Here is a 16380-nt window from a genome sequence, read left to right on the forward strand (position 1 = left end):
AACAGTGAATGTGGAAAGGAGTAAGGGTGTTGGTGCTCTGGACTGACTGACCTGCTGAGTGCGGTGGACACAGCGGACGGCCATCCACTTCTGTTCTGAACTGAAAGGGTTTTCCTCCAGACGTACATACTCCTGCTGCTGCCCTTCAAGACCCATCTGCAGGGAACATACTTTGGTGACCGGCTTCTGTTCATCTTTGTGTGTGTGTGTGTGTGTGTGTGTGTGTGTGTGTGTGTGTGCCAGAGAGAGTGAGCGTGTGATAGTTTCTCCCTCTGGGGACTGGTTCGTTTTCTAGTCACACCCGTAGGAGTGTGTATTCTTGTTGGTGACACACAGTCATCGAACCGAGTCTGGAAGTGTCTCACCCACATACATATGCACACACACACTCATATGCACACACAAACACAAGTTCCAATCTCCAATTGTAATTACGCCAGCGTTGTCAAGTCACACTGTTACCAAGGCAGTCGCTCCCACAGGGCATGAGACTTGGTCCTGCTAGTCTACTGTTTTTGTCTGTGATACTGTGTAAATAATCTGAAGGGGTCTCACAGACACACATATTTATTTACATTTTATTTCACCTTTATTTAACTAGGCAAGTCAGTTAAGAACAAATTATTATTTACAATGACGGCCTACCAGAATGCAAAAGGCATCCTGTGGGGACTAAGATTTAAAAAAAAATATATATATATAGGACAAAACACACGTCACGACAAGAGAGACAACACAGCATATAACCCCTGTGTGAATAATCTGAAGGGGTCACAGACACACACATAACCCATGTGTGTTAATAATCTGAAGAGCTCTCACAGACACACATAACCCCTGTGTGAATAATCTGAAGGGGTCACAGACACACATATAACCCCTGTGTGTTAATAATCTGAAGGGGTCTCACAGACACACATATAACCCCTGTGTGTTAATAATCTGAAGGGCTCTCACAGACACACATAACCCCTGTGTGAATAATCTGAAGGGGTCTCACACACACATATAACCCCTGTGTGTTAATAATCTGAAGAGCTCTCACAGACACACATATCCCCTGTGTGTTAATAATCTGAAGGGGTCTCACACACACATATAACCCCTGTGTGTTAATAATCTGAAGAGCTCTCACAGACACACAACCCCTGTGTGTTAATAATCTGAAGAGCTCTCACAGACACACATAACCCCTGTGTGTTAATAATCTGAAGGGGTCACAGACACACATATAACCCCTGTGTGTTAATAATCTGAAGGGCTCTCACAGACACATATAACCCCTGTGTGTTAATAATCTGAAGGGGTCACAGACACACATAACCCCTGTGTGTTAATAATCTGAAGGGGTCACAGACACACATATAACCCCTGTATGTTAATAATATGAAGGGCTCTCACAGACACACATAACGCTTGTGTGTGCTTACCGTTTTGTGGCGCTAACGGCATCGGCTAGCAATGAAATGTGTATATACATGTATGTATGTATGTATGTATGTATGTATGTATGTATACCTTCATGGCCAGGGCGATGAGGGCCCCCTCAGTGGGGCGTCCCATCAGGGTGTTGTTCCTGATGACAGCGTCATTGCATATGCAACCAGCCTATCAGAGAGCAGAAGGACAGGCGGTTATGACATCAGATGCTAGCCCAGATCCTTTACCCATGCCGTCGTAGAGGGACAGTTCACCACATGTTCGGTGTCTCTCCGGCGTTATTAAATGAGTGCAGACCAAGTCGTCACTTCAGAGTATTGAGATTTACCCCAATGACCACGTATCTGTCCCAGTTTCTCACCTCTACAATCTTGCTGACGGAGGTGTTTGAGAAGCCGTGGATCTCCTCCCCGTGCAGTAACACCTCCCCGGCTCCATTGTAACCCACGCCCGTCACCTGGCAGAGAGGACAACATGGAGGACACAGCAAAACAATGAAGATCAACAAACATCCCACAAAAATATTTTTGGTGTAAACCCTCATTTCACAAGATAAATTGACTTTGAACACATTCTCATTTACGGTAAAGACCTTGCCAGATGACTAAATAACAGTCCTAAACTAGGCATGAGGAACTAGCCTCACACACTGTGTACCTCAACATGTAGTCCATCGGCGGTGAACAGGTGAGTGACGGTCATCTCGTTCTTGGTCAGAGTCCCCGTCTTGTCTGAGCAGATGACGTTGCAGCAGCCTGGATGATGGAGGAAGTGATCGGGTCAAACTAGACACATACACACACCAAACTGAGTGTTAAAGGCAGAGCTCGGCTACCTCCGCCAGACCCTACCAAGTGTCTCCACGATGGGCAGCTTCTTGACAATGGCCCTCTTCTTGACCATCCTCATCACACCGAGGGCCAAGGTGACCGTCACCACGATGGGTAGACCCTCAGGGATGGCTGCCACCGCCAGGCTGGGGTTAGAGGGGAGGAAGAGGGAGGAGACGAGAGCGGAAAACCGCTAAGTCTTTACTTGAAGAGAGTGCACAGTGTGTGTGTGTGTACATTGGCATTCCTACCAACTTTATTCACAACACCTCACTTCACCTTCCAGGTGTGAGAAAATAACACTTTCACTGTAATGTAAATACAGGTTAACATGGTTAGCTGCACACCCCGAGGTACTGACGGTGCAAAGAAGTGATGAGGAACGATACAATCTCTGATCTCTTGTGAAAGAGAAAACACTGTCTTGCTAAAATCACCACAATGACGTGACCCCAATTGTGTGATTGTATTACAGGGTTTCCTTTACTTAAAAAATAACAAAATGCACTGACATGACAGGAAGTGTAATCTGAACCCTTACACTACTGTGCTCACCTCCGTAACCAGGCACGTGACAACAACCATCAAATCCCCCATTATGCTCTGCTAACCTACTCAGATGTCACACTGAATGAATTAGTGTTATCAAAAGATCTTTCACATGGCATTCTGCCCTGGGGAACACTAAACATACTGTGTTGTTGGATTAGACGTCTATGGTAGAGAATATGCCCATATATTGGGATATGTTGACAATGACAGAAACAACGGCAACACATAATTCATACAAAGCACTGTACTATTTGCATATATGGAACATACAAAATGGGGCTTACCTGACACCGATGGTGAACATGTCTAATAAGTGTTTCCCCTGGAGCCAACCAACCAGCATGATCACCCCTGAAACCCATGGCAACACTCATTAGTGGTGGTTAGCCATGTACTGGCTGGGAGCATTAACACTATATAGACAGCATTACCACTAGATAGACAGCATTACCACTAGATAGACAGCATTACCACTAGATAGACAGCATTACCACTATATAGACAGCATTACCACTATATAGACAGCATTAACCATATTCTTATCGGCAGACTCAGTAGCCTCGGTTTTTCTAATGACTGCCTTGCCTGGTTCACCAACTACTTTGCAGACAGAGTTCAGTGTGTCAAATCGGAGGGCATGTTGTCCGGTCCTCTGGCAGTCTCTATGGGGGTACCACAGGGTTCAATTTTCGGGCCGACTCTTTTCTCTGTATATATCAATGATGTTGTTCTTGCTGCGGGCGATTCCCTGATCCACCTCTACGCAGACGACACCATTCTGTACACTTCTGGCCCTTCCTTAGACACTGTGCTATCTAACCTCCAAACGAGCTTCAATGCCATACAACACTCCTTCCGTGGCCTCCAACTGCTCTTAAACGCTAGTAAAACCAAATGCATGCTTTTCAACCGTTCGCTGCCTGCACCCGCACGCCCGACTAGCATCACCACCCTGGATGGTTCCGACCTAGAATATGTGGACATCTATAAGTACCTAGGTGTCTGGCTAGACTGCAAACTCTCCTTCCAGACTCATATCAAACATCTCCAATCCAAAATCAAATCTAGAGTCGGCTTTCTATTTCGCAACAAAGCCTCCTTCACTCACGCCGCCAAACTTACCCTAGTAAAACTGACTATCCTACCGATCCTCGACTTCGGCGATGTCATCTACAAAATAGCTTCCAATACTCTACTCAGCAAACTGGATGCAGTTTATCACAGTGCCATCCGTTTTGTTACTAAAGCACCTTATACCACCCACCACTGATACCTGTATGCTCTAGTCGGCTGGCCCTCGCTACATGTTCGTCGTCAGACCCACTGGCTCCAGGTCATCTACAAGGCTATGCTAGGTAAAGCGCCGCCTTATCTCAGTTCACTGGTCACGATGGCAACACCCACCCGTAGCACGCGCTCCAGCAGGTGTATCTCACTGATCATCCCTAAAGCCAAAACCTAATTTGGCCGCCTTTCCTTCCAGTTCTCTGCTGCCTGCGACTGGAACGAATTGCAAAAATCTCTGAAGTTGGAGACTTTTATCTCCCTCAACAACTTTAAACATCTGCTATCTGAGCAGCTAACCGATCGCTGCAGCTGTACATAGTCCATCGGTATATAGCCCACCCAATTTACCTACCTCATCCCCATACTGTTTTTATGTATTTACTTTTCTGCCCTTTTGCACACCAGTATCTCTACTTGCACATGATCATCTGATGATTTATCACTCCAGTGTTAACCTGCTAAATTGTAATTATTCGCTCCTATGGCCTATGTATTGCCTACCTCCTCATTCCTTTTGCACACATTGTATATAGATTCTCTTTTTTTTTCTACTATGTTATTGACTTGTTTATTGTTTACTCCATGTGTAACTCTGTGTTGTTGTCTGTTCACACTGCTATGCTTTATCTTGGCCAGGTCGCAGTTGCAAATGAGAACTTGTTCTCAACTAGCCTACCTGGTTAAATAAAGGTGAAATAAATTAACACTATATAGACAGCATTAACTGGCTGGGAGCATTAACTATAGATACAGTACCGTTCAAAAGTTTGGGCTCACTTAGAAATGTCCTTTTTGAAAGAAAAGCACATTTTTGTCCATTAAAATAACATCAAATTGATCAGAAATACAGTCTAGACCTTGTTAATGTTGTAAATGACTATTGTAGCTGGAAACGGCAGATTTTTTATGGAATAGGCGTACAGAGGCCCATTATCAGCAACCATCACTCCTGTATTCCAATGGCACATTGTGTTAGCTAATCCAAGTTTATCATTTTAAAAAGGCTAATTGATCATTAGAAAACCATTTTGCAATTATGTTAGCACAGCTGAAAACTGTTGTGCTGATTAAAGAAGCAATACAACTGGCCTTCTTTAGACTAGTTGAGTATCTGGAGCATCAGCATTTGTGGGTTTGATTACAGGCTCAAAATGACCAGAAACAAATAACTTTCTTCTGAAACTCGTCAGTCTATTCTTGTTCTGAGAAATGAAGGCTATTCCATGCGAGAAATTTCCAAGAAACTGAAGTTCTCGTACAACGCTGTGTACTACTCCCTCCACTGAACAGAGCAAACTGGCTCTACCCAGAATAGAAAGAGGAGTGGGAGGCCCCGGTGCACAACCGAGCAAGAGGACAAGTACATTAGAGTGTCTAGTTTGAGAAACAGGCGCCTCACAAGTCCTCAACTGGCAGCTTCATTAAATAGTACCCGCAAAACACCAGTCTCAACGTCAACAGTGAAGAGGCAACTTCGGGATGCTGGCCTTCTAGGCAGAGTTCCTCTGTCCAGTGTCTGTGTTCTTTTGCCCAGCTTAATCTTTTATTTTTCTTTGCAACTCTGCCTAGAAGGCCAGCATCCCAGAGTCACCTCTTCACTGTTGACGTTGAGATGGTCTTTTGCAGGTACTATTTAAATGAACAATAATAGAGACTGACGAGTTTCAGAAGAAAGTTATTTGTTTCTGGTCATTTTGAGCCTGTAATCAAACCCACAAATGCTGATGCTCCAGATACTCAACTAGTCTAAAGAAGGCCAGTTGTATTGCTTCTTTAAATCAGCACAACAGTTTTCAGCTGTGCTAACATAATTGCAAAAGGTTTTCTAATGATCAATTAGCCTTTTAAAATGATACACTTGGATTAGCTAACACAACGTGCCATTGGAACACAGGAGTGATGGTTGCTGATAATGGGCCTCTGTACGCCTATGTAGATACTCCATAAAAAAATATAAAAATCTGCCGTTTCCAGCTACAATAGTCATTTACAACATTAACAATGTCTAGACTGTATTTCTGATCAATTTTAAATGGACAAAACAAGGACATTTCTAAGTGACCACACACACACACACACAAATATATACAGTGGGGAGAACAAGTATTTGATACACTGCCGATTTTGCAGGTTTTCCTACTTACAAAGCATGTAGAGGTCTGTCATTTTTATCATAGGTACACTTCAACTGTGAGAGGCGGAATCTAAAACAAAAATCCAGAAAATCACATTGTATGATTTTTAAGTAATTCATTTGCATTTTATTGCATGACATAAGTATTTGATCACCTACCAACCAGTAAGAATTCCGGCTCTCACAGACCTGTTAGTTTTTCTTTAAGAAGCCCTCCTGTTCTCCACTCATTACCTGTATTAACTGCACCTGTTTGAACTCATTACCTGTATAAAAGACACCTGTCCACACACTCAATCAAACAGACTCCAACCTCTCCACAATGGCCAAGACCAGAGAGCTGTGTAAGGACATCAGGGATAAAATTGTAGACCTGCACAAGGCTGGGATGGGCTACAGGACAATAGGCAAGCAGCTTGGTGAGAAGGCAACAACTGTTGGCGCAATTATTAGAAAATAGAAGAAAATAGAAGAAGTTCAAGATGATGGTCAATCACCCTCGGTCTGGGGCTCCATGCAAGATCTCACCTCGTGGGGCATCAATGATCATGAGGAAGGTGAGGGATCAGCCCAGAACTACACGGCAGGACCTGGTCAATGACCTGAAGAGAGCTGGGACCACAGTCTCAAAGAAAACCATTAGTAACACACTACGCCGTCATGGATTAAAATCCTGCAGCGCACACAAGGTCCCCCTGCTCAAGCAGGCGCATGTCCAGGCCCGTCTGAAGTTTGCCAATGACCATCTGGATGATCCAGAGGAGGAATGGGAGAAGGTCATGTGGTCTGATGATTCAAAAATAGAGCTTTTTGGTCTAAACTCCACTCGCCGTGTTTGGAGGAAGAAGAAGGATGAGTACAACCCCAAGAACACCATCCCAACCGTGAAGCATGGAGGTGGAAACATCATTCTTTGGGGATGCTTTTCTGCAAAGGGGACAGGACGACTGCACCGTATTGAGGGGAGGATGGATGGGACCATGTATTGCGAGATCTTAGCCAACAACCTCCTTCCCTCAGTAAGAGCATTGATGATGGGTCGTGGCTGGGTCTTCCAGTATGACAACGACCCGAAACACACAGCCAGGGCAACTAAGGAGTGGCTCCGTAAGAAGTATCTCAAGGTCCTGGAGTGGCCTAGCCAGTCTCCAGACCTGAACCCAATAGAAAATCTTTGGAGGGAGCTGAAAGTCCGTATTGCCCAGCGACAGCCCCGAAACCTGAAGGATCTGGAGAAGGTCTGTATGGAGGAGTGGGCCAAAATCCCTGCTGCAGTGTGTGCAAACCTGGTCAAGAACTACAGGAAACGTATGATCTCTGTAATTGCAAACAAACGATTCTGTACCAAATATTAAGTTCTGCTTTTCTGATGTATCAAATACTTATGTCATGCAATAAAATGCTAATTAATTACTTAAAAATCATACAATGTGATTTTCGGGATTTTTGTTTTAGATTCCGTCTCTCACAGTTGAAGTGTACCTATGATAAAAATTACAGACCTCTACATGCTTTTTAAGTAGGAAAATCTGCAAAATCGTCAGTGTATCAAATACTTGTTCTCCCCACTGTATATACACACACATGATTAACTGGCTGGGAGCATTAACAGTCTCAGGGTTCTCCCCAGGATTTTTTAACAAGGTGGTGTTGTTGAGTTTTTCAACACCTGTAACTGCCATTTCATGCAATCTAGAGCAAAAAAAATGCCTTAAATGATAACAAATAAGTAAAAAATATATATAATTCATTATATATTTTTATGATTATATAGTGGCGCTGCCAGTCCGGGAAGGTGGCGCACTGCCCATCTTACATTCTTTGGGGGGGAACTCTGAGTATACAATATACCTGTATATACAGTATAAACTGGCTTGGAGCAGTATATATACACACAGTACAAACTGGCTTGGAGCAGTATATATACACACAGTATAAACTGGCTTGGAGAAGTATATATACACACAGTATAAACTGGCTTGGAGTAGTATATATACACAGTATAAACTGGCTTGGAGCAGTATATTTACACAGTATAAACTGGCTTGGAGCAGTATATACAGTTGAAGTCGGAAGTTTACATACACTTAGGTTGGTGTCATTAAAACTCGTTTCTCAACCACTCCACAAATTTCTCGTTAACGAAATATAGTTTTGGCAAGTCGGTTAGGACATCTACTTTGTGCATGACACAAGTCATTTTTCCAACAATTGTTTACAGACAGATTATTTCACTTATAATTCATTGTATCACAATTCCAGTGGGTTAGAAGTTTACATATAATAAGTTGACTGTGTCTTTAAACAGCTTGGTACATTCCCAAAAATTATATCATGCTTCAGATGATTCTGATAAATTATGTCAATTAGCCTGAGTCAATTAGAGGTGTACCTGTGGATGTATTTCAAGGCCTACCTTCAAACTCAGTGCCGCTTTGCTTGACATCATGGGAAAATCAAAAGAAATCAGCCAAGACCTCAGAAAAAAAATTGTAGACCTCCACAAGTCTGGTTCATCCTTGGAAGCAATTTCCAAACGCCTGAAGGTACCACGTTCATCTGTACAAACAATAGTACGCAAGTATAAACACCATGGGACCACCTAGCCGTCATACCGCTCAGGAAGGAGACGCGTTCTGTCTCCTAGAGATGAACATACTTTGGTGCGAAAAGTGCAAATCAATCCCAGAACAACAGCAAAGGACCTTGTGAAGATGCTGGAGTAAAACACGTACAAAGGTATCTATATCCACAGTAAAACGAGTCATATATCGACATAACATGAAAGGCCGCTCAGCAAGGAAGAACCCACTGCTCCAAAACCATCATAAAAAAGCCAGACTACGGTTTGCAACTGCACATGGGGACAAAGATCGTACTTTTTGGAGAAATATCCGCTGGTCTGATGAAACAAAAGCAGAACTGTTTGGCAATAATGACCATTGTTATGTTTGGAGGAAAAAGGGGAGGCTTGCAAGCCGAAGAACACCATCCAAACCGTGAAGCACGGGGGTGGCAGCATCATGTTGTGGGGGTGCTTTGCTGCAGGAGGGACTGGTGCACTTCACAAAATAGATGGCATATTGAGGAAGGAAAAGTATGTGGATATATTGAAGCAACATCAAGACATCAGTCAGGAAGTTAAAGCTTGGTTGCAAATAGGTCTTCCAAATGGACAATGACCCCAAGCATACTTCCAAAGTTGTGGCAAAATGGCTTAAGGACAACAAAGTCAAGGTATTGGAGTGGCCATCACAGAGCCCTGACCTCAATCCCATAGAAAACTTGTGGGCAGAACTGAAAAAGCGTGTGCGAGCAAGAAGACCTACAAACTTGACTCAGTTACAGCAGTTCTGTCAGGAGGAATGGGCCAAAATTCACCCAACATTGTGGGAAGCTTGTGGAAGGCTACGCAAAATGTTTGACCCAAGTTAAACAATTTAAAGGCAATGCTACCAAATACTAATTGAGTGTATGTCAACTTCTGACCCACTGGGAATGTGATGAAAGAAATAAAAGCTGAAATAAAATCATGCTCTCTACTATTATTTTGACATTTCACATTCTTAAAATAAAGTGGTGATCCTAACTGACCTAAAATAGGGAATTTTTACTCAGATTAAATGTCAGGAATTGTGAGAAAACTGAGTTTAAATGTATTTGGCTAAGGTGTATGTAAACTTCTGACTTCAACTGGCTTGGAGCAGTATATATACACAGTATAAACTGGCTTGGAGCAGTATATATAGACACAGTATAAACTGGCTTGGAGCAGTATATATAGACACAGTATAAACTGGCTTGGAGCAGTATATATAGACACAGTATAAACTGGCTTGGAGCAGTATATATACATATATACAGTGGGGCAAAAAAGTATTTAGTCAGCCACCAATTGTGCAAGTTCTCCCACTTAAAAAGATGAGGCCTGTAATTTTCATCATAGGTACACTTCAACTATGACAGACAAAATGAGAAAAAAAAATCCAGAAAATCACATTGTAGGATTTTTAATGAATTTATTTGCAAATTATGGTGGAAAATAAGTATTTGGTCAATAACAAAAGTTTCTCAATACTTTGTTATATACCCTTTGTTGGCAATGACTGAGGTCAAACGTTTTCTGTAAGTCTTCACAAGGTTCACACACTGTTGCTGGTATTTTGGCCCATTCCTCCATGCAGATCTCCTGTTTTGGGGCTGTTGCTGGGCAACACAGACTTTCAACTCCCTCCAAAGATTTTCTATGGGGTTGAGATCTGGAGACTGGCTAGGCCACTCCAGGACCTTGAAATGCTTCTTATGAAGCCACTCCTTCGTTGCCCGGCGGTGTGTTTGGGATCATTGTCATGCTGAAAGACCCAGCCACGTTTCATCTTCAATGCCCTTGCTGATGGAAGGAGGTTTTCACTCAAAATCTCACGATACATGGCCCCATTCATTCTTTCCTTTACACGGATCAGTCGTCCTGGTCCCTTTGCAGAAAAACAGCCCCAAAGCATGATGTTTCCACCCCCATGCTTCACAGTAGGTATGGTGTTCTTTGGATGCAACTCAGCATTCTTTGTCCTCCAAACACGACGAGTTGAGTTTTTACCAAAAAGTTCTATTTTGGTTTCATCTGACATTCTCCCAATCTTCTTCTGGATCATCCAAATGCTCTCTGGCAAACTTCAGACGGGCCTGGACATGTACTGGCTTAAGCAGGGGGACACGTCTGGCACTGCAGGATTTGAGTCCCTGGCAGCGTAGTGTGTTACTGATGGTAGGCTTTGTTACTTTGGTCCCAGCTCTCTGCAGGTCATTCACTAGGTCCCCCCGTGTGGTTCTGGGATTTTTGCTCACCGCTCTTGTGATCATTTTGACCCCGCGGGGTGAGATCTTGCGTGGAGCCCCAGATCGAGGGAGATTATCAGTGGTCTTGTATGTCTTCCATTTCCTAATAATTGCTCGCACAGTTGATTTCTTCAAACCAAGCTGCTTACCTATTGCAGATTCAGTCTTCCCAGCCTGGTGCAGGTCTACAATTTTGTTTCTGGTGTCCTTTGACAGCTCTTTGGTCTTGGCCATAGTGGAGTTTGGAGTGTGACTGTGAGGTTGTGGACAGGTGTCTTTTATACTGATAACAAGTTCAAACAGGTGCCATTAATACAGGTAACGAGTGGAGGACAGAGGAGCCTCTTAAAGAAGAAGTTACAGGTCTGTGAGAGCCAGAAATCTTGCTTGTTTGTAGGTGACCAAATACTTATTTTCCACCATAATTTGCAAATAAATTCATAAAAAATCCTACAATGTGATTTTCTGGATTTTTTTCCCTCATTTTGTCTGTCATAGTTGAAGTGTACCTATGATGAAAATTACAGGCCTCTCTCATCTTTTTAAGTGGGAGAACTTGCACAATTGGTGGCTGACTAAATACTTTTTGCCCCACTGTATATATACACACACACACATACATACATACACACACATACATATATATACATACACACACAACTGTACATGCCATTTAGCAGACACTGAGTATCCAAAGCGACTTACAGTCATGCGTGGATACATTTTACATATGGGTGTTCCCTGGGAATCGAACCCACCAATCATGGCGTTGCAAGCGCCATGCTCTACCTACTGAGCCATTCAGGACCACGAGAACATGTGCACATTTGAGAACAACAAGAAATATGTAGTACCTATGATTCCAAAGGAATAAAGCGAGAGCTGTTTTCCAAGCAGGTCCATGCTTTTCTGTAAAGGTGTTTTAGGGGCCTCCTCTGCTTGCATCATCTTAAAAACCTCTCCAAATTCTGAATTTTCTCCTGTTCCTATGACGATACCCTATAATACAAAAACAAAAAAGTTACACAATGATATAAGACGCTATTAATCACAATCTGTAACTTTAATTTCCAGCCAGAAGTGCTGCTCCATAACTTATTGGTAAACTGTTGGGATGGGTCATGTGACATTGTGGTCAACCATGGCCTTCAACAGACATCCTAGGTACCTTGGCTTTGCCACATCGCACCAGGGTTCCCATGAAGGCCACATTGCTGCGGGAGGTGATGTCATTGTTGGTGGGCTGGTGGGACGTGGACTTGGAGCAGGGCGTGGTCTCTCCCGTCAGACTGGACTCATCCACTGATAGGTCAGTTGCCTGGGAGAGAGAGAGGGGTGAAAGGTTTGCCAGTCACTTCAGCAATTCTTTTGCTGCCAGCTTTTTTTGTTGAGTAGAGCTAGTGAAGTCCCACCCATTGCAGATCTATGTTTATGTGTAAGAGTGAGAACGACAGTATCTTTTACAGCTTCTTAACGGGTGTGAGTGTATAACACACCTCAAAGAGTCGTAGATCAGCCGGGACTCTCTCCCCAACAGAGAGACAGACAGTGTCTCCAGGGACCAACTCCCGAGCCAGCATGCGCTCCAGATGTCCTTCCCTCACACTAGAGGGGGGAGAGATGGAGAGAGACAGAAACGGGGAGAGCGAGACAAAGAGCGAGACAGCGCGCACGAGAAGAGAGAGAGACAAACGGAGAAAACGAGACAGAGCGAGAGAGACAGAAAGCGAGACCGAGAGAGGAGAGAGAGAGACAGAAGAGGGAATTGAACTGTAATCAGCAATGACCATGCTAATGCTACAGTATGCAAGCTATCCTGCACTATGCTAGTTCCACCACCAGCATCCAAGGGCAACAGCTTGTAGCAGCCTGGGGATATGGAAGACAGTGTAGTGTGTGTGTGTGTGTGTGTGTGTGTGTGTGTGTGAGTATTTTGAGGGGGGGGGGATCTTGTGTTTGAAGTGCAAATCTGGCCCTCTGGATCCTGTTTGATGTGGAAATTACATCAATTTCTCCATGCCCCCTTTACAGTTCTTTCAGGAGGCACCAGTGCTTTCTTTATCCCAGGATGTGTGCACTAAGTCTATGGGAGTGATGTTGGTCCTAAGCTGCTTCCACTGTCATGTTTGACTGTCATTCCATATGTAGATACAATTAGTGATGGGGGAGTAAGAAAAACATAGCAGAGAGCATTGGAGCTGAGAGAGGCAGTGCTCACCAGTGGCATTCTGGAGGCACAAGTTTTCCCAGCTCTTCAAGGGACTTCTCGGAGCGGTATTCCTTCAGAGAAACAGAGCGAGCATAGCTGAAACAACTCTCTACGAATGTCTTTGATCAGTTTTCATGCCCCTCATAAATGATGGAACAGCAATGCATTTCCAATGTTCTCTCTACGGAGACGAGCCCCCCCCCCCCCCCGTCTGTTTTGTTCCACTGTGATCTGTTTGGCATCTGGCTTTGCGCTCTGAGAATACACCATGACATCTGCAGAGAAACACTGACTGACTACCTGTCACAACTAACACAGTTCACAGAGTGAAGGCAAATAAAGAAGTCTCACCTGGACAAAGGCAACTGTAACCACTATTATAATGGCCTGTCAAGGAGAAAAAGAGGGGTGGGGGAGAGAGAGAGAGATATAATAGGTTAGCGCTTAACTCTCCATTCTCTGTAGTACCCAGTCTAATCCGTTGTCAGACACATTTCTGGAGCACCATGGAATTACTCACAGTACTAAATGGTATACTATAAATAACCTGTGGGGTGATGAGGTTCCTTACCACTGTGATGCTGATGGCATCATCAAACTGGTGCATGAGCACACTGATGACAGCAGAGGCCAGTAGCAACATGATGAGAGGATCCTTAAACTGGGGGAGGGAGAGAGGGAGAGGGAGAGAGAGAGCGAGGGAGAGGGAGAATGCCATCATTGAGCTGTTGCACTGTACGATCAATACCAACGTTCCACATCTGATGTGATTGGTAGTGACTTGTGTGAGTGTGTGTGACTGAATGAGTGAGTGAGTGACTGTATAGAAGAGACACAAAATAAGGGTCTCTGTACAGAGAAAGTCAGAAGCCCATTCATTTGTCAAACAAGGTCCTGGAAGCTGCCGGAAGGTTGTCAGACACACATAAGGTATATACTGTATCTGAATGACACAGTAATACTTTCAATGACACAGCAAACCTTCAACACAGTCAGAAACTACATCTCCTCTACATGTGAAACCTCTCTGGCAGGCAGAGAGAGAGTAATGGCTGAATGTAGCCTGGTTCCTCTGGCAGACAGAGACAGAGAGAGAGAGTAATGGCTGAATGTAGCCTGGTTCCTCTCTGGTTTCTTCCTAGGTTCCTGCCTTTTTAGGGAGCTTTTCCTAGCCACCGTGCTTCTACATCTGCATTGCTTGGTGTTTGGGGTTTTAGGCTGACTTTAGAGGCGAGGGGAGACTGACTAATCTACAAATCACCTTGCATCATAATATTTGCAGGTTAGTCAGTCGGTCACAATTGACCCATTATACATCATGGCTTCGATGCTCTCAAATACAGCCACTGACTGCACAGTGAGAGTACAGGCCCAATCTGTCATGTCTGGGCAAGACACTAATTAGCCAGCCAATGGCGCTGTCGCTCCCTTTGCCAGGATAATTGAGGCGGCATGGCGAGCGGACAAAGCACTGAGTCTACAGTAATTAATGTGTTCAATACGTACATGGTGGTTCAAAATCAGGTAGGAGTGACAGTGTTTGATTAAAGGCCTCCATAGTCCTGGATTCTTGGTTACTTCTGACAGGAACAAGATCAGGTAGGAGTGACAGTGTTTGATTAAAGGCCTCCAGAGTCCTGGTTTCCTGGTTACTTCTGAGAGGAACAAGATCAGGTAGGAGTGACAGTGTTTGATTAAAGGCCTCCAGAGTCCTGGTTTCTTGGTTACTTCTGACAGGAACAGGAAGAGATGGATTCAACACCACTGTGTACCCACTGTCTGCCTCTCAGAGAGATGGATTCAACACCACTATGTACCCACTGTCTGCCTCTCAGAGAGATGGATTCAACACCACTATGTACCCACTGTCGGCCTCTCAGAGAGATGGATTCAACACCACTATGTACCCATTGTCAGCCTCTCAGAGAGATGGATTCAACACCAATAGGTACCCATTGTCAGCTTCTCAAAGGGATGGATTCAACACCAATAGGTACAGTGCTTTTTAGAGCACAGTCTGATAACAGTGATAAATGACTCTTCACGCCACCAGTTTATCCTCTGGGATGCTAAAAACGGATGAAAATCTGTAGCGGCAACGAGGTGCAGCGACGCGGGAGATAATGATGATGATGCCAAACTAAAGCCTTGTGCTGCTTTCTCACTTTGCTGCTAAAAATACTGGTGAGAAGATCACACACACACACACACAAAATTTGGATCTGAGCTGATGGTGGGATCCTCCAGGAGACAGGGAGAGATGGAGCTGAGCTGATGGTGGGATCCTCCAGGAGACAAGGGAGAGATGGAGCTGAGCGGATGGTGGGAGCCTCCAGGAGACAGGGAGAGATGGAGCTGAGCTGATGGTGGGAGCCTCCCGGAGACAGGGAGAGATGGAGCTGAGCGGATGGTGGGAGCCTCCAGGAGACAGGGAGAGATGGAGCTGAGCTGATGGTGGGATCCTCCAGGAGACAGGGAGAGATGGAGCTGAGCTGATGGTGGGATCCTCCAGGAGACAGGGAGAGATGGAGCTGAGCTGATGGTGGGATCCTCCAGGAGACAGGGAGAGATGGAGCTGAGCTGATGGTGGGATCCTCAAGGAGACAGGGAGAGATGGAGCTGAGCTGATGGTGGGATCCTCCAGGAGACAGGGAGAGATGGAACTGAGCTGATGGTGGGAGCCTCCAGGAGACAAGGGAGAGATGGAGCTGAGCTGATGGTGGGATCCTCCAGGAGACAGGGAGAGATGGAGCTGAGCTGATGGTGGGAGCCTCCAGGAGACAAGGGAGAGATGGAACTGAGCTGATGGTGGGAGCCTCCAGGACACAGGGAGAGATGGAGCTGAGCTGATGGTGGGATCCTCCAGGAGACAGGGAGAGATGGAGCTGAGCTGATGGTGAGATCCTCCAGGAGACAGGGAGAGATGGAGCTGAGCTGATGGTGGGATCCTCCAGGAGACAGGGAGAGTACCACATTGCTGCTCTGTTCTGTACAGATAACCTGCCTGATTGGCACAGCTCAAACTAGTGACAGATTAAAGACCCGAATGTTTGTAGCTCTTCACTCAATGTGTGTGTGTGTGTGTGTGTGTG

The 16380-nt window shown here is 44.7% G+C and overlaps 1 protein-coding gene across 4 annotated transcripts in view; it reads right to left on the minus strand.

The window, feature by feature from the left end:
- Positions 1-16380, minus strand: part of atp2c1 (ATPase secretory pathway Ca2+ transporting 1) — a 42947-nt gene that overhangs the window by 8766 nt on the left and 17801 nt on the right. For all 4 annotated transcript variants that reach the window (XM_071394927.1, XM_071394929.1, XM_071394928.1 and 1 more), the window contains exons 4-15: positions 13860-13949; positions 13640-13675; positions 13298-13359; positions 12576-12684; positions 12248-12397; positions 11934-12078; positions 3107-3173; positions 2292-2416; positions 2098-2195; positions 1802-1897; positions 1519-1608; positions 52-156 (exon numbers count right to left, since the gene is read on the minus strand). In XM_071394927.1, the coding sequence (XP_071251028.1) occupies positions 52-156; positions 1519-1608; positions 1802-1897; positions 2098-2195; positions 2292-2416; positions 3107-3173; positions 11934-12078; positions 12248-12397; positions 12576-12684; positions 13298-13359; positions 13640-13675; positions 13860-13949 (1173 nt within the window). The remainder of the gene's footprint in view (positions 1-51; positions 157-1518; positions 1609-1801; positions 1898-2097; positions 2196-2291; positions 2417-3106; positions 3174-11933; positions 12079-12247; positions 12398-12575; positions 12685-13297; positions 13360-13639; positions 13676-13859; positions 13950-16380) is intronic.

The sequence above is a fragment of the Salvelinus alpinus genome, chromosome 4 (assembly GCF_045679555.1).
Source record: "Salvelinus alpinus chromosome 4, SLU_Salpinus.1, whole genome shotgun sequence".
NCBI classification, from domain to species: domain Eukaryota; kingdom Metazoa; phylum Chordata; class Actinopteri; order Salmoniformes; family Salmonidae; genus Salvelinus; species Salvelinus alpinus.